Below are 24,621 nucleotides of genomic sequence, written 5' to 3' on the forward strand. Positions count from 1 at the left end.
CTAATTATATATTTTTTTTCACCTGGGTCTTCATGCTTCATTACTGCTTGACCTCAAACTTCATTCATTCATTTTCTTGTTGGCTTAGTCCCTTTATTAATCCGGGGTCGCCACAGCGGAATGAACTATCAACTTATCCAGCAAGTTTTTATGCAGTGCATGCCCTTCCAGCCGCAACCCATCTCTGGGAAACATCCACACACACACTCATACACTACGGACAATTTAGCTTACCCAATTCACCTGCACCACATGTCTTTGGACTGTGGGGGAAACCAGAGCACCCAGAGGAAACCCACGCGAAGGCAGGGAGAACGTGCAAACTCCACACAGAAACGCCACCTGAGCTGAGGTTCGAACCAGCGACCCAACGACTTTCTTGCTGTAAGACAACAGCAAGTCGTACTGCGCCACTGCCTCGCCCACCTCAAACTTTAATGTCATAATAATAACCAAGTTAAAGTCTTTCAAAATTGGACACTATTTTACTCCCAAATATATTTTAGCTGAACCAAAAATGAATTATGTTAACCGTGAATGACCATACATTTCAATACATCCTAAAAAATATACCACTTAATGAAGAAATCAATGTTTGGACAGCAGTTTAGATTTCAACAAAACTCTTTATTTCACTTATACAGTTTATAAAATCAGCTTGCCTGCTTTGATGCCAACAAAAACTATGTGGGACATTTGTTTGTGTCTGTGCGTGTGTGTATGTGTTTTCGACAGAGACAGGCTCAAAGAAAGAAAGCTTGAGATGACTGTTTTTCATCATTAGCTTTGTGTGTGCAAGTGAATACAGGAATGCTGATAAGGCAACATGCAGTCTTCAATTTTTTTTGTGGCGTCAAAGAAAATACAAACTGCAATGTTTGATAGCTTCGTCTTATAGTTCCCTACAGCAGACACAAGCCTGGGGTGCATGGGTCTGGATAAGGGTTCATGATGATAATGATGACGATGATTAAGACGGCCATCTTATAGTATAGTTCTACTCTTCTTATGCATTCCCTCGATAAAACACAGTGCCTAAAGTCAGCATACAGTAGCACAATGCTACAAAAAAATAACACACCAATCACACACTTCGCAATGGTGCATTAGTATTGCTGTTACATCACAAATTCATGATCACACACCGACTTCACATGCATTGCAACATAACATAATATGTCCTCTTTGTTTCAATAAACACCTTTTTAACCCTTTAATTGACAGTTCCACTTTTGGATTAAACCAGCGCATGATGACAAGATATATCGAAATCGAAAGGATCGAAATTGTAGCATTCACATTTGAGGTTTTATATATATTAATCAGCAATATATATATTTTTCTTTATTTGTGAAATAATTTACTGTTACTTTACTACAGCAATCAGCATATAAAATCATGACAAATTGGAAGAAACCTAATTTGGAAAACATTTATTTATTTTATTATTAATATTATTTTACATTTGACACATTCTGACAAGTGTCTTGAAATATATTATTGAGCAATATATATATTTTTTTCTTCATTTGTAAAATAATTTACTATTACTTTACTACAGCAATCCACTTGTAAAATTGTGAAAAATTGGTAGAAACCTAACTTGGAAAACATTTATTTATTTTATTTTGACATTTGCCACATTCTGACAAGAGTCTTCTTTAAAATGAGATCAATCTTAGATCTGCGCACCAAAATTGTTCAAGATTTACACCAATTTAAGAAAGACGTGTCATTTTGAGAGTAGGACGGACAGTTAAAGGGTTAATCCTAACTGTAATGAAGAAACGCAAATCTAGCATAGCTACATCGATACGGATAATAATAGTTTGTAGTACAGTATCTATGGTATGCGTTCACATTTTTGTTGTTACTCTATTAAATCACATGAGAAGTCTATTGGTCAACTCCTATTCTGCACACACACGAACTTAAGGAATGTCATGTATCTGTTAATGTACACTTAAATGTACACCAATGCAGCATTTTCGAGACGAAAAAAAAACATATCTCACAAAAGATTCAGACACACATTGCTACATGCCCTGATGAAATGAGATGTATTGCTTTTCTTACATTACTGGTCATGCGGGTATCTTTAATTCTTTATTTATTTTTTTCCCCATCCATGCTTCTAAAAAGCACCTCCAATCTCTAATATCAGCCTCTGGGCTTTACGGTTCCTGTTCATTTTTTGGGGGGGGGGGAGGTGTGAGAGGAAGTACGTGTTGGAGTGTGTGTGTGTTTTGTGTGTTGTGAACAGGCAGAGGATTGACAGTAACACTAGAGAACAGCATGACGACACCACAGATGTAAAGGAGGGAAGCGTCACACATCTAAAGGCTACAGGGCTCAGGGAAAGTCTTTTTCAACTCTGGTTTTCCATACAGTCACAGAAAAATATCAGTAAGATCTGGAAGTCTGGTCGGGTGAGGCTTTGGAGCAGAAACGTAGAGGTGGAGAGGGGGGGACCGTTTCAGCTTCAGGTTTATGGATTAATATCCCTGAGGAAAAGAGGAAAAAGATGTTCATTGTAAACAGATTTAGGACATTTGTATATTATATTATATATATTATATTATATTATTCATTCATTTATTTTCTTGTCGGCTTAGTCCCTTTATTAATCCGGTGTCGCCACAGCGGAATGAACCGCCAACTTATCCAGCCAGTTTTTATGCAGCGGATTCCATTCCAGCCGCAAGCCATCTTTGGGAAACATCCACACACACACTCGTACACTACGGACAATTTAGCTTACCCAATTCACCTGTACCGCATATCTTTGGACTGTGGGGTAAACCGGAGCACCTGGAGGAAACCCACGCGAAGGCAGGGAGAACATGCAAACTCCACACAAAAACGTCAACTGAGCCGAGGTTTGACCCAGCGACCTTCTTGCTGTGAGGCGACAGCACTACCTACTGCGCCACTGCCTCGCCCTATATTATATTATATTATATTATATTATATTATATTATTTTATTTTATATTATATTATATTATATTATATTATATTATATTATATTATATTATATTATATTATTTTTTTTATCAGGAAATTACTTTGTAAAACTTTAAATTGGATTACATCTCTTTGGGACATATGCAAACCTTTGCATATATTATATTTCATTATATTATATTATATTATATTATATTATATTATATTATATTATATTATATTATATTATATTATATTATAAAACAATTGGTATTGATTTACTAAACAATTTATGTAGGAAGCAATTATATAATAGGAATTTAAAACTTGACACCTATTTGGAATGAAATGAAACATAAATGTAAATATTCTGATGATATTAAATAATATTAATAATATTAATAGACAATTAAGAATATTAGTAAATAGATGTAAAAGAAAAAAATCTGTAACTAAAACAGTACTATACGGTTATAAAACAATTATATTTATTATACATTATTGTTTAATATAGAATAATATATGTATTAAATACATGATTGTTAAAACTGATTTGGAACTTATTCAACTGACCAGGAATGTAAATAACTAAAAATTTTTATAATAATAAAAATAATGTAAAGTTTTTTTTATTTATTTATCTGGAAAACATACACACTATTATAAAGATACATTTAAAATGGTAAAAAAATAAATAATAATAAAAAAATAAATAAAATATGATGGGAGGCATATGTTGGCACAAGGCCACAGGCTGAGTGCCTTAGTATCCAACAGTGAAGATATATAGCCACGTCGCACTGCTATGAGTGTGGTATTGCATTTATACAACAGCTCGATGGCACAATCGTGTATATAAAAATGAAAATCAAACAAGGAGAGTTTTAGAATCCTTTTGTACGAGGAACTACTTTCTTTCGCCATTCATTCACATCTGCAGCTGACGTCAAAACAGCAGAAACCATTACTGATTCAGCAACGTCACTTTAAAGGTAGTATTTGAAAGATTCTCTAGCGAAATGTCTAAAGTCTTGACAAAACAGGGGATTTTGCTGACATTTTGAAATTATAAGTCTGAACGGCATGAAATGCCATCAGTCTACAGAGATATCTCCTAGTATTTCTCTGTTGCAATCGGGATGTCACAATAATTATCCCCAAAAAACCCAAAGCAACACAAACACTACGAGATTACTGTTGTGTTTGCAATAAGGAAAAACGCTCAACACATGCAGACATTTCTTCTTTCCTTTTTTACTGAAATAGTCTGCAGTAACGAAAACAGGAGACTCATTAGAAACAAACAGATGGCCAAATAAAAAGAAACTCAGGGTTATACAAAGAGTGGCCAACATAAAATACATACATTCCTGATATGTGAGTCCTATCTCACACTCAATACGCTACTATTATATGGTATAAATACAGCACTAAAACATACAAAAGAGAGAGATCAACTTTTTTTGTTCTCTAAGGGTTTTATGTGGTCTCTGTCGCCATCTTGTAGATGAACAACATCAACCATCTTTGCTCTGCTCATTGACAAGCTGATGGACACCAACAAGCTGTCTCTTGGAAATTATAAATATTTTAAAATAGGTGCTATGGGGCAAAAACAAAAATTTTGAAATGTTAATTTTATGTTAGAAACAGCATGTTCATTAAACACAGTATTTCCTAAGTATTCTGTGTCTATGGAATGCATTTTCTCACCTCTCCACCCTCTCCTCCTTCCATACCACCATGAGAGAAGTCACCCTGTGAAAGAAGCACACCATTATCATCCAGATTACAGCTTTTTTCTGCTTTACATCCACACACATCATTCATTTACTGTACATACAGCAGGGAATCTTCATGAGCTCAATCACATTGCTCTCATCACAGCCAGACTGAATGATATCATTGATTCATGCAGGGATGCAGCAGAGGGACAGTGTGTTATTATGACTACTGCTTCTGCAGAGATGGAGGTCATGTGGAAAGTGAATGCTGAGCTTGTCTGTCTCAGTGTCTGCAGTACAGCTGTTCTAGACTCTTTTGCTGAGTCACTGTCAGGTCCTCTGCCTCACTGCAGTCTTAGGGACAACATTTACAGCTTATGCCATTGGAATTTAAGAAAAAAGAAAAAGAAAAACTGCATGTCTTCAGTAAATCCTGATTTTTTTTTTTATTGGCAGTGGGAAGGTCTGGGTGACTGACAAATCTCATATCATGATAGACGTCATTTTATATCCATTTCTGTAAATTCAATTGATTAATAGTTTATGTAAAGGAATATTTCTTTTTTTAATTTTAAGGTATATACAAAGAAATGTACTCGTTCATAAGTGATCATGTTTCTCACTTTATTTAGAACTTCAGGGCAAATGTTTGATTAAAAATTTAGAAATATAAAATAAATCTTTATTTAAAAAAAATAAACTAATGATTACAGGTCAAACCTAAAAAACTATTGCTACAGTAAATAAAACAAAATTAGATTGTATTTTCATCACAACTTTCTCAACGATGCTGTTATTCATGTTTCTGTTTGTTTATGTTTATATTGCGAAAAATTGTTAACATAAACATTATAATTTGTGACACCGCGATATACATGATAAAGCATAATATAAAACGACAGACTTTTTATTTTGTTGTGACAGTAAAGTGAAAGCTTCACTTTTTCTACATTTTTTTTTTGTTACATCCTCTTTCCAAAATTGATTAAATTCATTTATTTCCTCTAAATTCTACACACAATTGCCCATAATGACAATGTGAAAAAATGAGTTTTTTTGGAATTGCTGCAAATTTATTAAAAATAAAAAAACCTGAAAAATCACATGTACATATGTATTCACAGCCTTTACTCAATACTTTGTTGATGCACCTTTGGCAGCAATTACAGCCTCAAAACTTTTTGAATAATGCCACAAGTTTGGCACACCTGTCTTTGGGAATTTTTGCCCAGTCCTCTTTACAGTACCTCTCAAGCTCTATCAGGTTGGATGGAAAGCGACAGTGTACAGCTATTTTCATATCTCTCCAGAGATGTTCAATAGGTCTGGGCTCTGGCTGGGCCACTCAAGGACATTTACTGAGTTGTTGTGAAGCCACTCCATTGATATTTTGACGGTGTGCTTTGGGTCATTGTCCTGGTGGAAGATGAACCGTCGCCCAGTCTGAGATCAAGAGCACTCTGAAGCAAATTTTCATTCAGGATGTCTCTGTACATTGCTGCATTCATCTTTCCCTCTATCCTGACTAGTCTTCCAGTTCCTGATGCTGCCACCACCAATGTTCACTGTAAGGATGGTATTAGCCTGGTGATGAGTGGTGCCTGGATTTCTCCAAAGGTAATGCCTGGCATTTACTCCAAAGTGTTCAATTTTAGTCTCATAAGAACAGAAAACTTTGTTTCTTATGGTCTGAAAGTCCTTCAGATGCCTTTTGGCAAATTCCAGGCAGGGAGTGTCTTCTGTCTGGCCACTCTACCATAATGGCCTAATTGGTGGATTGCTGCACAGATGATTGTCCTTCTGCATGGTTCTTCTCTCTCCACAGAAGAATGCTGGAGCTCAGACAAAGTGACCATCGGGTTATTGATTACCTCCCTGACTGAGAATGGTCTGGCTGCAGAGTTGCACTTGCACCTTCAGGCTTGCACTCTCGGGCTTGCACTCTCAGGCATGCACGGTTCCTGTGCAAGTGACGTCATTTACAATCGACACTGGCACTCTCCTGTCACGTCACTTGCAATCAACACAAATAAACCGAAAGTAAGATTCCAGTTTGTTTGCATTGCCAGAGACAACGTTGTCAAATAATTTGAAGTACTTAAGTTGTATACCATGACAGATGCCCGACACCCCCCAAAAAGTGGTTTGTGTATTCATCATATGAATATGCTTTAATGTAAATTTACCAAAGCAGACTTCTATTAACATTAATAGCAGCAAAGCTTATTATTTATTTATATAAACTATCAGGTCTAAATATACACAAAGTATTCTTCCACAGTTCTAAATAAAAAACAGGCTAAAGCAAATTTAAATTTTATTTTTTATTTTTAACATTTTAAGGCAGGGGTCACCAATCCTGGTCCTGGAGGGCCGGTGTCCCTGCAGGGTTTAGCTCCAACTTGCCTCAACACACTTGCCTGGATGTTTCAAGTATACCTAGTAAGACCTTGATTAGCTTGTTCAGGTGTGTTTGATTATGGTTGGAGCTAAAATCTGCAGGACACCGGCCCTCCAGGAACAAGTTTGTTGACCACTGTTTTAAGAAGTTGTAGTATTACAGCTAACGGATACACATTATGGACTTACAGCAATGATTCTTGAACAACTTGAGAAACTATTCTTTATTCAGCAGGTCCCAGGATGATTGTAAACAAGAAAGCAGATGTCAATGCAAGTGACGTGGGAGGGAGAGTGCAGGACTCGTTTGCAGGAAAGTCCTTAACCAAAAAATACCTCAGTTCAAGGTTAAGGGTGCCCTTAGTAAAAGTTGGTTTGCAAAGAGAGAAAAAAAGATCAACTTAAGGCTGCCATTAAGTGTTTCCCCTTAGTCCTTAGTAACCATTTCCTCTTAAAACATCTAAGGGACCTAATCAGCTCCCTTGAACAAATGAGACTCAAAATGCAAGCATTCTCACCCAAATAAAATTGCGTTAGATAAAAGACTCACAGGATTGTAGGTAAATTTTATTAAATTTAATAAAACCATTTAATAAATTAACTAATACGTGTTGATAAGTTAACATGTCTGCGCAGGAGTGCATTAATATAAAATCGCAGTTTCAGTGCAGCTTCAAAAGTCTCCACATGATCCCAGCTCAGTTTTAAAAGTTCTCCAAACATAATGTCGAGATAGACTCAAAAAGGGAACGTCTCGACTCGCTTAAGGGAAAGAAAACGTCACAGATGATGTGTAACATTACTGCAGAGCTGTTGTAAGGCAAGCATTCGTGGTTCGTTACAATCTGTTCGCGTAACTTGGAACTTTCAGAGCAGCAGAAATTTTTCTGTAACCTTACCCAGTCTTGTGCCTCAAGACAACCCTGTCTCAGAGGTCCAAAGATAATTCCTTTGTCCTCATGCTTGGTTTGTGCTTTGAAATGCACTGTCAACCCTCATGTCCAATCAACTTAATTTACCACGGGTGAACTCCAATTAAGCTGCTGAAACATCTCAAGAATGATCAGTAGAAATAGAATGTACATGAGACAATTTAGAGCTTTACAGCAAAGGCTGTCAATACTTACATGTGATTTTTCAGCTTTTTATTTTTAATAAATTTGCAACAATTAAAAAAAAAACTCTTTATTTCACATTGTCATTATGGGGCATTGTGTGTAGAATTTTAGAGGAAATAAATGAATAGATCCATTTTGGAATAAGGCTGTAACATAAAACATGGAAAAAGTTAAGCACTATGAATGCTTTCCAGATGCACTGTATATCATCATATAACACAGCCCTAGTAGTGGGGGAAAACATTTGGAATTCTATGATTTTTTTTGTTTTATTTTTTTTTGCATATAGAAGTAGAAATATAGAATAAAATTTTCTTACAAATGCATCATTTCTTAGAGAAGAGGGTTTCAGTTTTTCAAAAGTATTGTGCTCTAAAACAGATTTGTCCTTTTCAGTAAATCTGGATTATGAATTTTATTAATGACCACATCAAAAATGAACATAATATGCAGTTTGCAGTCTATATTTTACCTCAATAAGATTTACAAGTTAAACAGGCTACTCGACACAAAAATAAAATACAATTTTAATAACTTGTACCTACTTACAATCTAATCTGGAATTCCAAAAACAATGCTCTGTATTAGATAATATGACTATGAACTTTTATGTAATTAGGTTCTTTCTGATCTGATATTAATTTTTTAAACCATAATTTGCTCTATAATCAGAGAAAACAAGTTACCATAAGCCATTTAACTCTAAAAACTGATCTGTGTCAGGAGTTGTTGTAACTACTATACAACAGGTTAGGGATTGTTCTAACACATGCATTGTATGCTGGTCTGAAGGCCAAACTTTACTACTAGATAAGCCATGATTCCTGCATGCACAATCTCCAGGCATTCAAAAACATTAGTATTAATGCTGCAGAAGGTGTTCATTTGAAAGACAATATTGTCAGACAACAATATTTTAAATATGAGTAACAGCAGGGAATCGTGCATTATTTATGAGCAGTTAGAAAAGCACAAAGACTGCTTAAATGTCAGTCGCTTTTGATTGCATCTGTTCTCTCCTGGCAGATTGAACATTCTTCAACACTGCAGAAGGACTGAATGTTTTTATCATGACCGAGTGACCAGGCTGTTAGTTGATGCAATGGGAATGACTGGGGTAAATATAAGGATGGATCTGATATTTGCTTGTGTAGTTGTGTAACAAATCATTTCTTTTTCAAATAACTTTCAGTGATTAAAGATTACAACAGTTCACTTAGAGGACCTGCAGTGTAGTTAAACTATTGCAATTAATTTTTAGTAATAGGAATTAAGAAATATGAAATTATAAATACACATTTCAGCCGCAGGATTTTAAAATAAAAAGGTAATTGAAACCTTTTAATAAATGTGTTTTTTTAAGTGTAGACAAAATACGTTTCATAGCTTTTTTCAAAATCTATGATATATATATATATATATATATATATATATATATATATATATATATATATATATATATATATATATATATATATATATATATAAATATATATATATATATATAAATATATATATATATATATATATATATATATATATATATATATATATATATATATATATGTGTGTGTGTGTGTGTGTGTGTGTGTGTGTGTGTGTGTGTATATGTGTATATACAATTAATAAATATATAATTGTTTTTTACACACATTTATATTTTTAAATATATATTTTATATATATTATAGTTTTTTATAGAAAATAAATAATATATATAAAAAAAATAAAACAACAAATAATGCTAAAAATAAAGTTTAAACTCTAAAATAACTAAAACAGAAATAAAGCTAAATTAAGAAAACTGATAAAAAATATATTTCAATACATAAGCACAGACAAATGACTAAAATGAACTAAAATATTAAATTATAAATATGTTATGAGTAAATATTAAATTTAAACATTAAATTAAAATAAAATATTCATTAAAATACTATAAATAAATACTGTAATATATAAATTAACCATTGCTACATGCCCTGATAAAATTAGATGAATTGCTTACTTTACAGTTCATGCAGGTCTCTTTTTTTATTATTTATTTTTAAAACATATTCATTATTAAAATAATATTTTGTATTTGTTTTAGTAAAATATTATTTTATAAAACTGAACTGAGACTAAGCATCAATGGACAAGTGTATGTTCATAAACAAATATTAACAAACACTGTAAATCTCATTAACACTAACAACTGCATCGCTCATTGTTAATGTTGCTTGTATTAATCATTTTTTGGAAAGTGTTATCAAAAAACACAAGTGTTATCTTTTTTTTTTTTTCACTGCTGTGCACAATTGTTTTTCTTGTCCCTATAGCATATTACTGAAGTCTCACAATATTAGATGATTTACTGCATGGGAACTGATGGGAGGGTCAGGTAATCAATGCAGCCATTGGGTTTCATTATTCACAATGAAGCGAATGACTCCACAGGGACTGAATGAAGGAAATTGAACTCTGCTCTTATATGGATGCTTGTGCATCACTATAGGCTTTCATACAGCAGTCAGCTAAAGCTAAAGCTGGGTTTCGTATTCAGCATTTCTCTCTGAAAAAAACAAGCCACCAGTGTCGATTCACTGAATAAGCACCTCATATAAAGCCTCATCCTGTCAACAGCACAGTTGTAGACGGGGAAGAACAAACACAAGATGTTAGACACAAAACACAAGCATTCATACAGCGCTGTACAGGGTCAGAAATGAATAGAAAAAAAATGAATCAAAACAATCTAAAAAGCCCCCGCAAATTAAGGGAGTAAAAATATTTTCACAGTTTAAGAACTGTCAGTAAAATCTGTTGTGATTTACAGTGAAATTCAAAGCCAAATTCTCTCATCATAAAAAGTATAGATATTAAAGAGATTAATTTCTGTATTGTAGACAGCTTAAGGGATTATAAAAATGTAAACACACAGACACACTTTATGCATTACTGTTTTTTATATATTAAAATGGGTTTTGTATTTTTATCTGACACAATCCATGTACTATTGTTACACTCATCAGTATATCGCACACTCATCATTATAATACAGTCCTAACTAAAATATCTATTTATAAAATATGAAACGTACTTTTATGCTATTTTATTGAATATATATAATTAAAGAATTATGCATCCCATTGGAATAAATATAAATCTATAATTTTTTTATTTGAACTAAAGCTGCTCCAAAACAGTCCAGATTAATAACATATCCATATTAACAAAACATCCAAACAACAGAAAATATTTACTAAAATTTTAAGAGAAAGTCTTTGAAAAGGTTTCAGGCAAAATAAAATGATTTGCAAGGGCTTGTTAATACACTAGATTTATTTTTCTATCAACAATTTAGTCCCTGATTTGTTTTGATCTTAAATATGATCTTTATAGATAATTTAGCAACAAGTATTTTTCCATTAATACCCAGTTTAAGAAAAAAATAGATCAACACGTTGTAAATGTCCAACTTCTTTATGATTGTGTTATTAAATATAATTGTAAGACTGGGGTTCTTAAGGCATTCACACGTTTTTGTTTCCTTATATACAGAAAAAGACCTACAAAATCTAATGTATTAAGTGGTGTAATTACAATTAGGAAAAAAAGCTCTCATGAGGATTTAAAAAAAGCCAAATTGCTTTAATTAGAAGTTAATTTCTGACCCTTGTGCAGCAAAATCAAACGAAACCGTCTGTTCAACAGTCAAATAGATGTAGAGTTTGTGGTTATCCCAGGTTAGTCATAGCTCCCTTAGGCTACAGACATAATTTATTCTAAGTTCTCTGAAATGTAATAAACAAGACGGATTAAATAACAGATAGTGTTCATTTCCAATGTGATAAAAGGAGGAGAAATGGTGACATCTGGAGGCTGATTGCGTATTCACTCACCGGGTTCACCATGCCGGTCGATGCCGCCACGTTCTCCAGTCCCTCTACTGTATTCTGGCCCGCTACATTAGCACCGCCTACTGCCGTTTCACCCACTATATTTGCCTGGTCGGTGGTCTTCTGGACAACTGTATGGGGCCGCATTATAGAGAGTGAATGCAAACACTTTGCAAATTGTGCTGTGTACAGCATCGCATGATTATTTCTCACCTGTGTTTACACCTGAAACCATTCCCTCCTTTGTCTTGTTGCCTGAAAGATGAGAAAAAGAAACAGAATTGTAGACTAGTACAAATATTGGTGTGCGCTGCATATAAATAGAATACCTGGCTTTATTTATTTTCTCTGTTCCAAAAGATTTACCGTAACCAGTATCTGAAGTGGATCAAAACCTTTAATCAAAGCTATATATATATATATATATATATATATATATATATATATATATATATATATATTTTTTTTTTTTTTTATTTATTTATTTTTTTTAAAAGTACAATTTATGTAACTAGAATATGAATCTTTAGGGGTCATTGATTGGTTTAGTGCTTAAGAAACATTTCGTATCAATGTCAAAAAATTTATTTATACAAAAATAGAAATGATGAAATTTTCAGGATACATTGACGGATAAAAAGTTTGATAGAAATGGAAAGAATAGCATTTATTTGACAATCTTTCTACTGAGATTTTGATCAAATAATAATAAAAAAAAATCTTCTCTCTGTTAAACAGAAATTGGGGGAAAAAATAAACAGGGGGGCTAATAAATCTGCCTTCAACTGTAAATAGTAAGGTAAAATACCACATATATATATATATATATATATATATATATATATATATATATATATATATATATATATATATATATATATATACACAAAAAATTAAGTTTAAGTAAGTAAATTTTAGTTTTAAATTAATTATGAATAATAAAAAAAGGATAAATAAATAAATAAATAAATAAATAAATAAATAAATAAATAAATAAATAAATAAATAAACAAACAAACAAATAAATAAATTATTTATTACAAATTATTAATATTATAAATATTACAAAGACAAAAAAAGCAATATGTCTCCTTAAAGATTTTTAGAAAAGGGCTCCACTTTCTGGAACTGTTCTGGCTGTTGTTTTATTGCAAACCAAATCTTTTCCATTCTAAGAGCATGTAAGAAATTAAAAACCCATTGCCGATAAGAAAGTTGAGCTGCTGACCTTTAACTCATAAGAGTAAGTCCTCTAGCTAGTGAAGTTCCAAAGGCTACCCCAATGGTTGAATGATATACAAAATGCACATTGAGTAATTTGATTTTCTGTGTTCCGTCTCTAAAGCATCAGAAGCTAATGCTTGATAGCAATATAATCTCATAATTTATACATGATTTCATCTCTAATTCACAGGAGAAGACTTCAGGATGACAGGGCATGGTAAATAGTATTATAAGAAGATACTGATAATTTATCAAAAGATAATGACACTACACACTTTAAAAAACATACACACACTTTCAGCATACAGACTTAATTTAGCTGCTCTGTTAAGTGTAAGCAAGCAGATGTTAAAAATAAACTGGTTCTTTCTACTTTATTCCTGTGTCTTCAATTTAGATTTCAGTGCTTATTTCTATTCTTAGAGTTCCCTATAATGCCTCACTTTCTTTATGTGAAAGCTCTTTCTGCATGGTTGAGCACAACTGCTCTCCTGCGGCCTTTCTGTATGTTCCTTAACCCCTTTTAACAGCGCTGGCTCTTTTTTAATCCTGAAGAATAATTTACTACTTAAAAACTCTTTTAAAAGCCTTATTCAAACAATTTTTCACAGATATAACCATTTGAGTAAACAAGCCATGCATTTTATGTTTGAGTCATTTTTGACCCAAGCGTATGGATGCTTTAGGACTTTAGATGTTATAAATAATTTATTGCAACCTTTCAGTTTAAGATAGAATTATCAGCCCTCCTGTGAAAATCTGTGTTGTTTACTAGAGATATCTTTTCAATACATTTTCAAATACACATTTAATAAAAAATGTATTTTGTCTTTGCCATGACAGTGCACAATGTTTTACTGGAAGTAGATTTAAAATTAGTTTAAAAGCTTAACTTAATTAGGTTAACAAGGCAAGTTAGATTAATTAGACAAATCATTGGTCAACTCAAAGAATTTGTTCTGTTGCCGAAAAAAAAAATTCTTAAGGAGGCTAAAAATATTGACCTTAGGAGTTTTTCTCTTTAGAAAAAATGTGATCAGATACAGTTGAAGTCAGAATTACTAGTCCCCTGTTTATTTTTTTCCCTGAATTCCTGTTTAACGGAGAGAAGATTTCTTCAACACATTTCTAAACATTATAGTTTTAATAACTCATTTCTAATAACTGAGTTATTTTATCTTTGCCATGTTGACATTACAAAATATTTTACTAGATATTTTTCAAGACACTTCTATACAGCTTAAAGTGACATTTAAATGCTTAACTAGGTTAATTAGGTTAACTAGGCAGGTTAGGGTAATTAGGCAAGTTATTGTAAAACGATGGTTTGTTCTGTAGACAGTGGGAAAAAATAGCTTAAAGAGGCTAATAATTTTGACCTTAAAATGGTTCATAAAAAAATTAAAACTGCTTTTATTCTAGCTGAAATAAAAAATATGACTTTCTTATCAGACAAACTGTGAAAATGTCCTTGCTTTGTTAAACATCATTTGTAAAATATTTAAAGAAAAAAAAATCAAAGGGGAGCTAATAATTCCAACTTCAACTGTATAATGTGAAAATTTCCTTGGTTTTTTAAACATAACTTAAATTTCATAATAATATTCCAATATCTGTTTCCGTATAACTCATGCTCTTTTGGAATCTTTGTTGATAAACATTTGTTATTTTGATGTTTTGTCAAAATAAAACTATGAACATTACTTAAATTTGAACAGTTTGAATACATTTTCGGTATTCAATTTGTTCCAATTGTTATGCTGGTCATTCTAAGATGCCAAACTATGTTCTTAAAAATTTCCAACAATAGTCTAGTAGTGAAATGAAATGTCTCATCAATATTGACAGCTGTAATACTGTCCGTCTGAACTGAAAGCATAAATGTAGGTTATGTGCTGCCAGACTCCGGATGAACCGCACATCTGTGGCACTTCATTGACTGTAAATGTTTTAGCAGTTTGTCTACACATGCACTTACTCGAATACCAGCAGCACATGCACTCACTTTATGGCAACCTGCCAGAATAACAGCTTGCTGGTTTTAGGTTTAAAAAAATTATGAAGTTCTTATTTAAAGGAATGATCAAAATGTAAAAAATAGTTTATATTTTACAGTATATGACAGTTTTTGCAGTAGTATTATAACACTTTATTTTATATAAAGAAACAAAGTGATAGGTTATTTTACTGTAAGGTTTCATTAATGGGTTTACTAACATGGACTAATTAGGAGCAATACTTGTACGGCATTTATTAATTATAGTTCAACATTCACTATTGCACTATTAACATCCAAATTCATGCTTGTTACCATCAGTTAATGCACCATGAGTTAACAAGAACTAACTGAACGACTCTATTCATTAACTAACGTTAACAAACATTTAAACAATCTATATTTTTGCATTTTCACAATACTTAATTTTCTGTGATTTATAAACATTTACAAACAGAGACCCTCGATTTTGGTCCCCATATAATAAGTCTGTGCATTCAGTCTCCACAGGGATAAAATCGAGTATATTCTCACACACACATACATTCATCCATCCATCCATGGGATAATTCACCCAAAAAGGAAAATTCTGTCATTATTTACCCATCCTTCACTTGTTCTAACCCTCTTTTACAAACACATAGGAAAATATACTGAAGAGTGTTCTGGGGAAAAAAAACAGCCATTGTAATGTAGAAAAAACAACAACAAAATAAGAGGTCAATGGCTGTTTTTTTTTTAAACCAGCATTCTTCAGTGCGTAAGTAAATAAGGACATTTTTATTTTTGGGCTTAGGGTTGTACGATATTTATAAAACATGCAAAAAACATGTTGAGTGTTGAGATAATTATAAAAAAAAAAACACTATTATTTATTCATGTGATGACCACTCTAAAATAACCAGGTGATAGATATTTTGCGGAGCCAATTAAATCAAAAATAATAATAATAAAAAACATTTAGACTTATAAAACCATTTTGAATGACTGAAACAAATGACAAATGACTAAAAACCTCATTGGAAATTGTGATTGTGTTGTCATTTTCCTGTCTTGTCTCCTGGGGTCCTTTCTTCATACCTTGCATAACAAAATCAAAGATGATTTGCCAGATCCTGGATCTTTTAATCTTTTAATCTTAATAACTGATCTCTGGCTAATTTGGTTCTTCAGAAAAGATCATGAATCAGATTAAAATGTCTGGATGAACTGATCTGAGGTCTCTGCAACTGTTGTGAAGGACAGATCTATCAATCTTATGATCAAAATTATGATTAGCAATGCAACGATTGGCTGAAGGCAGAGCAGCGTAATGACATCATCTGATTAATATTCAATTATCCACATAAGCAAAATTATATAAAATTTGCAGTAAACGGTTTGTTAAATGTAATACACAATAACTTTCCACTTTTGTTGTGGTCTGCAGGCTTTACACTTTCATGTGTCAAGAGTATGTAGCAATTAATTCAGTTTTACATTTAGAGCAAATTTTCTTTATTATAGTAGGCTAGGCCTATTTAAGTTTCTTAATCAGCGTAAGGAAAAACTGGCTGTTTGTATTAATTTTGCATAAAAAAGCATTTTGAAATCAGTAAAGGTGTCTGCAACGTTTGCAAAGCATCAAATCACTGGCATATTTGCTGTTAAAACATGACCGCAGTATTATCCCTTTATTTTTATAAAAAAAAAAGTTGAATATTGGCCATGTCTTTTGTCATACACAAATTGTACTAAACCTGGGTCGGTACCTTAAAATAGTACACGTTTATATCTGAAAACTCCATTTTAATAAATGTTCTCTTTGAACCCCTTGGGGAGAGAACATCTCACTTTTATTTCCGAGTGTAGATAGCATTTAAAAATAAAAGTTTTTGAAATACAGTTCAAGTCAGAATTAATGAACCCCCCAAATTATAAGCCCACCTGTTTATTCTTTCCCTAATTTCTGTTTAATGGAGTGAAGATTTCTTCAACACATGTCTAAACATAATAGTTTGAATTACTCATTTCTAATAACTGATTTATTTTATCTTTGCCATGATGACAGTAAATAATATTTGACTAGATATTTTTCCAAGACACTTCTATAAAGCTTAAAGTGACATTTAAAGGCTTAACTAGGTTAATTAGGTTAACTAGACAGGTTAGTGTAATTAGGCAAGTTATTGTATAATTATGGTTTGTTCTGTAGACTATTGAAAAAAAAAATAGCTTAAAGGGGCTAATAATTTTGACCTTAAAATGGATTTAAAAAAAATGTAAATCTGCTTTTATTCTAGCTGAAATAAAACAAATAATTCTCCAGAAGGAAAAATATTATCAGACATACTGTGAAAATCTCCTTGCTCTGATAAACATCATTTGGTAAATAAAAAATAAAAAAATGGGGGGGTTTAATAATTCTGCTTTCAACTGTATATTAAAAAAAATAAATAAATACAGCTAATTGAGTAATCCACGTACGAAGAATGGACCCCTGGTATTGTCTCCTGAACCTACTGGAGATGTGGGGATGAAGATATTAAAGCCCCAATCTGATGGGTCAGATTTGGATCAACAAACGATGCATGCATCACACAAATTATTGGCACATCCAATTAATTAAAGGAATTGCAATTCTCTGAAATAATAGATGTTGCATATGCAATTATCTATATATTTTTATAGAAATATATAGAGACAGACGAGTCTTCGCTAAGGCCATCTTCCAGCCTTAACCACGGCGAATGAAGCTCTGCACAAGACTTTTGGCCAGCGGAGAAATTAAAATGGTCGTGCCCAACTGAGTCTGGTTCCCTCAAGGTTTTTTTTCTTCACTCCCATCAGGTGAAGTTTTTTTTCCCTCTCCGCTGTCGCCACTGCCTCGCATTGTTCAGGATTGGTAGAGCTACGCATCGATGAATTGGCTCTTCAGTGTTTGAACTCTCAGTAATGATTAAATCACACTGAACTGAGCTAAACTAAACTGAACTGAACTTAAACACTAAAACCTGAACCACACTGTTCTAGTTACTATGACCATTTATGTGAAGCTGCTTTGACACAATCTACATTGTAAAAGCGCTATACAAATAAAGCTGAATTGAATTGAATTGAATTTTTCTTTATATGTTGTGCAACCTAAGCTGTTTGCTTACTTCTAACTGGACAAAGAATGTCAAAACAGTACATTTATTTTGATAATGAGATATTTTGAAAAAAAAAAGTTCTTTCTGTGATAGTCCGAAAAATTTAATAAGGAAATGACTGTAAAATAAGAGATCTGTTTTAACCCTCCTAATGAATATTATGAGGGTTAAAATGGATTTCTTAACATCCAGTCATAGTCTTTTGTTATTTAATGAATATTAGGAGGGTTAAAACAGATCTCTTAATATCCTGTGATAGTCTTTCTTCCTTTCTTTTTTCTTTGTCTGTATTGCAGGAATGTGAGCTGCTGCTGGATCAAGCGCTTGCAGAATCTCCACTGCGTCATACACAGATGACGACAACAGCAGTGCATCTACAGAACACCCAGTTCTAGATCACAGGCCGCTCACAGGGCAATATCCAGTAGCGTTTCTCACTGGCGGATGGAGAATAAGTAACCTGCACTCGCAACAGTCCAGCAGAGTAATGACTTCATGCCCTACTGCACATAAGCACTCTGAAGCCCCCTGACGACAGGGTCACCTTGCTGGACCACTGACTGCTTACATCACGCACGCAACCATGCTGAGTTTATTGCTGATGTGATTGGATTAGGTAAGATTGAGTCGAAACGCAGGTGATGAAAAATGCACTGAGGATAGAGAATGTTCCTGCAGAGCTGCACCATTAACTGCTGAAAGAGCGTGATCTGGAACACCAATGAGTTCTTAAAGGGACAGTTCACACAAAAATTAAATGTGCTCACCCAAAATGTTGAGTTTCCTTATTATTTTGAAATGCAGTAATCATTAAAATTCAGTGTTAGAAAAACAAATACCATGGAAATCAATGTTTACCGGTATCCAGATTTCTTCAATATATCTTCTTTTTTTCAATATTAGAAAGTAATCAAGCAGGTTTAGAATGAGGATAAAATGAGGATGGAATTTTCAGTTTTTGGCAAATTATGCATGCCAACTGCATACATTTATTAAAATTTGGACAGTAGTGGATTCACATTTGACCAGTCATCATGAAGCATTCAGTCTTTAGTCTGAAAACCACAAACACAAACATTCAGATTGTCACAGAAGTACTTAAATGGACAATTTTATCATTATTTTTTAAAGTTTTTTTTTTTACCGTTTATTAGGATAGGACAGTGGAGGTTGCAGACAGGAAAGTATTGGGAGCAGAGAGAGGGGAAGGGTTGGTAAAGAACCTCGAGTTGGGAATCAAACTCAGGTCACCGTGAGCACCACGGCGCTATATGTCAGCGCAATAAAATGTTAGGCTATTGGCGCTGACAGATAGACATTTATAAATGATCCCTACCAAACTAACTAAAAAAGGGAACTTCAGCAACACTTAGAATAGAAGGAGAAGATAATGAAATAAAATAAATACCAATGTGTTTTAGCTTAAAAGCTTTCCTCAGGGCACAAAAACACATCACATGCAAATATTACCAAAAGCCTTCAAATATTCATCAGCATCCTAGAAACTAAGGGGCCGATCACACCAAACGCACTTTTACGTTCCAAAAACGCAAGGCACACCACACTGCCTTTTTTGTTGACAAGAAAAAAAGAAGTGCTGTGCACTTTTTACTTCACAAGACAATGACTGAATCAGCTTTATATTGTGCGCGAGTGTTGCTGTTGATAATTTTAAAATTGAATAATATTGTGATATTCAAGATTTGTGATTCATACAGCACCAGATAACTCAAAACAGCAACCACTAGTCTCTCCTCCATCTTCAAAAGTTTTCATAGTTGTCTTGACAACACAAACACTGCAAGGTTATTGCAAGATCGGATATGGTTGCGGCTGGAAGTTAACGAAAATTATTTATATTATTTTTTTGAATTTCCCATTTATTGTATTTTATTAACGTCAACCTCCACCCCAACCCTAAGCCCAACCATCACAGTAACATAAAAACAGTAGTTGTCCCAATAATTATTTATGCTATCTATTAAATTACTCAATAAATTGTATTTTTGAAATGTCTACCCCCAGGTGACACGGTGGCGCTGTAGGTAGTGCTGTCCCCTCACAGCAAGAAGGTCGCTGGTTCGAGCCTCGACTGGGTCAGTTGGAATTTCTATGTGAAGTTTGCATGGTGTCCCTGTTTTTGCGTGGGTTTCCTCCGGACGCTCCGATTTTCCCCATAGTCCAAAGACATGCAGTACAGCTGAATTGGGTAAGCTAAAATTGTCTGTAGTGTATGAGTGTGAATGGATTTTTTCCAGTGATGGGTTAAAAAAACATGTGCTGGATAAGTTGGCGGTTCATTCCGCAGCATGCAAAACAATAGTGACCATTGGTAAATCATTCAAAAAGAGCGCCTCTCAACCCAAAAATTGTGTTCGGTGTGATCGGCCCCTAGAAGTAGTTAACTGAAAATTCTGTCATATTAGTTTTTCTTTTATAACTCTTTATTAGTTTGAACACAAACGGAGATATTTTGAAGAATGCTCATTCAATGATAGCCAAAAAAAAAATAAAAAATAAATAAATAATGCTATGAAAGTCAATGGTTGCAGGTTTTCAGATTCGTTCCAAATACTGTATATGATTTTGTGTTCAACAGAAGAAAGAATCTCAAACAGGTTTCCAACAAGGATGAGTAAATGATGACATGATTTTTTTATTTGGGTGAACTTTCACTGCAAAAACCATGCCATTTGATATTTTCTTCTAAAATGAGCAATTGTCTCAGCCTCCAATATTTTTGTTCAGTTATTTCACATGCAAAGAGCCTATTTTTGCCATAAAAGTACTGAACATCCACATGGGAGCTTGCGAAAAACGCTTATTTTAGAAGAACATTTCAGATGACATTTAAAGGTTTTTGCATCTGAACTCTTCAAATGTTTTATCCGTGAATAATTTAGTCAAGATATTCTTCAAAATGGCTGATCCATCCAACAATGACTCATATTTGCATCTGTTATTGAATCATTCCCCTAAGTGATATTTAAAAACAAACTCTATATAAAAATATAATACATTTAAAAAAAATGTTTCCACCAATAAAACAGCAAACAGTAAATGTCACAGCATCATTCATTTTCTTTGAAGTTGTCTATTCAGAATGATGCAGCTCTACATCCTTGTCAGTTAAAGATGCCGGAGGATGATGTTTTCCAAGTTAACCAGTGTTTGTATTTTGGGTCTCTGTCACGCTTGCGCTCTCTCTCTCCTCCATCTGTTCATTTGTGTGCTGATGAGCGTGAGCAGACTGTGACATAACGGTGAGTGTTTGTGGCGGTGTAGGGGGATGGTTGTGCTACTGCATCGGCTCTCTCTCTCTGTCTCTCATACGCAGAAGCAGCCGGCGAGCACAGAGAGGAGGGAGGAAATGCTGCAGTGCTCAGCTGATCTGCTCTCAGTGCACTGCCCTCCCTTTCTTTCCCTCTCGCTCACGTGCACATCAACAACACTTTATAGTGTATGGAGGACACAGTGCTGTGCAGACTGTTAGCTGGTGCAGCGGGGATGATTTTTATAGCGCACTGCATGGGTGAATGAATAAATGCACGCTGGAATGTTCAAAAAAAAAGTGTAAAATCATTTCGGATGAAAGCTATTTCTGTAGCATTGTACTGTAGTGAACGATAAATAATTAGTAACAGACATAGTTACTAATTTGATAGTTACACAGACATTTCTTGTCATTACCTGCTGTTGCATTGCTAATATTTTATTCAATGAGTGAATGCATGATTCATTAAACACTATCCAGGAATGCTGATGCCTATAATTGATATATTATATTATATTATATTATATTATATTATATTATATTATATTATATTATATTATATTATATTATATTATATTATATTATATCATATTATATTATATGTTATGTTATGTTATATTATTTTTATATTATATATTATATTATTGTATACAATATTATTTCATATTATATATTATAATAAATTATCTCATATTATATTATATTATATTATATTATATTATATTATATTATATTCTTTATAAATTATTTTATTTTATTGCATCATTTCATATTATATCATAATATATTATATTTTAATATATTATTTTTTATTAAATTATATTATATTATATTATATTATATTATATTATATTATATTATATTATATTATATTATATTATATTAAATAATTCTATAGCATATTTTTCTAGTATTTCTAGTTTTTTTGTAATATATTTTATATGAATGTAGCTGCTGCTTAATTAATATATAATATACAAATAAATAAGTAAGTAAATAAATAAATAAATAAGTAAGTAAATAAATAAATAAATAAATAAATAAATAAATTGTCTTGATATCACATTATAGTTATATTATAATTGATTTATGCAAGTTCTTGAACCACTATCCAGTAATGCTAGTGCCTAATACTAATTTTATATATTTAATTATTTCATATAATGCATACAAATCCCAATCTAGAAGTGTTGGTTATTTGTATTATATATAATTATATTAACATATCCATGCTTTCCCAAATCCATATATCTAGGAGTTCTGGATTGTATTATACATATTAAATGAAAGCATATTATGCATGGATTCTCCAAACAGCTTATTCTCTAAGGGGATGCATTACATAATATAATATTCAATTATTTTGCATTGTACTTTATTCTATTAAAATGTAGAATGTCAAACCTGAGCTTAATGGATACATAGAATAAAAACAACATCATTCAAATGATTAAATGCAGCTTTTTTTTTTTAAACAGCAACATTATTTTCTGCAATATTAGTTCCCGCTGCTTTTGTCATGGTTTATACGAGCTTTTACTTTGTCCCGTTCAGCTCTGCACCCTGTCGTTCCTCTGTCCTTCACCACACCCCAGGTTTTGTTCCCTGCACCATTTTTGCAGCATCTATTTTTTTTAAATCAGTCGTGTTTTTCACATTTGCAGCTGCTCTAGCTACACTCTCACTGCTCCTCATCGGACTAAACCACAACCAAGACCTCCCTCTCGTGCACACACACACACACACACACACACACACACGCATGTACTAATGCAGACTCATCCATCAAATCTGCACTACATCCATTGGGAATAATTGCAAAGACCTTTACAGAACACAGCAATTATCACCACTGTCAATGTGATAGGAAACACATGCACACACACACACACACACACACACAAATATATACATCAGCACTTACCCACATACATGACCCCTTCCTTGGTCTTGAGCGCTGCCTCTTCAACCCCAGCTTTAGTCTTCTCAGCGGCCGCCACCACTCCTTCTTTGGCCATGGAGAATCCCTTCATTAGAACATCCATCCTGGACGCTGAGTGTGTCGATGGAGGGTCTGCAGGATCTGTGTAGGTGCTGAAAGTTTCAATGACAGAGAGAGGGATATGGAGAGATTGTGTGCGGGACAGACGGATGAACAGACACTCTGGACGGAGGATGAGGAGTGAGGGAGGGAGGGAGAGAGAGTGAGAGAGAGCAGGCGCAGGAGAGGCAGAACCTGCTGGATGCTGCAGTGCATTTAAGACGCGCTGCGGCTACAGCCCCCACCTACCCACACACACACACACACACACACACACACACACACACACACACACACACACACACACACACACACACACACACACACACACACAGCAGTGTCGAACAGACTGATTACATATTTATTACTCTCTAGCCAACAGTGCATTAAAACCAGATGCTCTTAACAATTATTGCTATCCTCTTGCACCTCGAGGAAATTTGTTGGATCCCTGGAGTTTATTTTGGAGGACTTATTTCTGCTGTCCCAAGGAGAATGAACGCTATACCAATGCCATTCATTCATTCATTCATTCATTTTCTTTTCAGCCTACTCCCTCTATTAATCTGGGTTCACCACAGTGGAGTGAACCGCCTATACCAATGCCACAAGATACATATATACACATATATACACACATACATATACATACTGTTGAGGTTGAGGAATATATATATATATATATATATATATATATATATATATATATATATATATATATATATATATATATATATATATATATATATATATATATATATATATATTTCCTGCTCACCAAAGCTGCATTTATTTCATCAAAAATACAGAACACATTGTAAAATTGTAAAATGTTTTTGCACTAAAAAATAACTATTCATTCATTCATTCATTTTCTTGTCGGCTTAGT

The 24,621-nt window shown here is 33.2% G+C and overlaps 1 protein-coding gene across 2 annotated transcripts; it reads right to left on the reverse strand.

The window, feature by feature from the left end:
* Positions 1-606: 606 nt before the first annotated feature.
* On the reverse strand, positions 607-23,875 carry sncgb (synuclein, gamma b (breast cancer-specific protein 1)). Of its 2 annotated transcripts, XM_021480112.3 has the most exons (6): positions 23,616-23,875; positions 12,280-12,321; positions 12,070-12,197; positions 10,783-10,800; positions 4,658-4,702; positions 607-2,504 (listed from the first exon to the last, which is right to left on the reverse strand). In XM_021480112.3, exons 1-6 carry the CDS (start codon positions 23,734-23,736, stop codon positions 2,496-2,498), a joined length of 363 nt encoding a protein of 120 aa, XP_021335787.1. In that variant the 5' UTR covers positions 23,737-23,875; the 3' UTR covers positions 607-2,495.
* Positions 23,876-24,621: the final 746 nt, after the last annotated feature.

The sequence above is a fragment of the Danio rerio genome, chromosome 12, assembly GCF_049306965.1.
Source record: "Danio rerio strain Tuebingen ecotype United States chromosome 12, GRCz12tu, whole genome shotgun sequence".
Taxonomy (NCBI): domain Eukaryota; kingdom Metazoa; phylum Chordata; class Actinopteri; order Cypriniformes; family Danionidae; genus Danio; species Danio rerio.

Excerpts from the sequence above, each read along its gene's own strand:
- sncgb (XM_021480112.3), bottom strand. The coding sequence starts at position 23,736 with ATGGATGTTCTAATGAAGGGATTCTCCATGGCCAAAGAAGGAGTGGTG. Across the intron at positions 12,322-23,615 it reads GGAAGGGGTCATGTATGTGG|GCAACAAGACAAAGGAGGGA; the intron begins GTAAGTGCTGAT and ends CTCATCTTTCAG. Across the intron at positions 12,198-12,279 it reads GGTTTCAGGTGTAAACACAG|TTGTCCAGAAGACCACCGAC; the intron begins GTGAGAAATAAT and ends GGCCCCATACAG.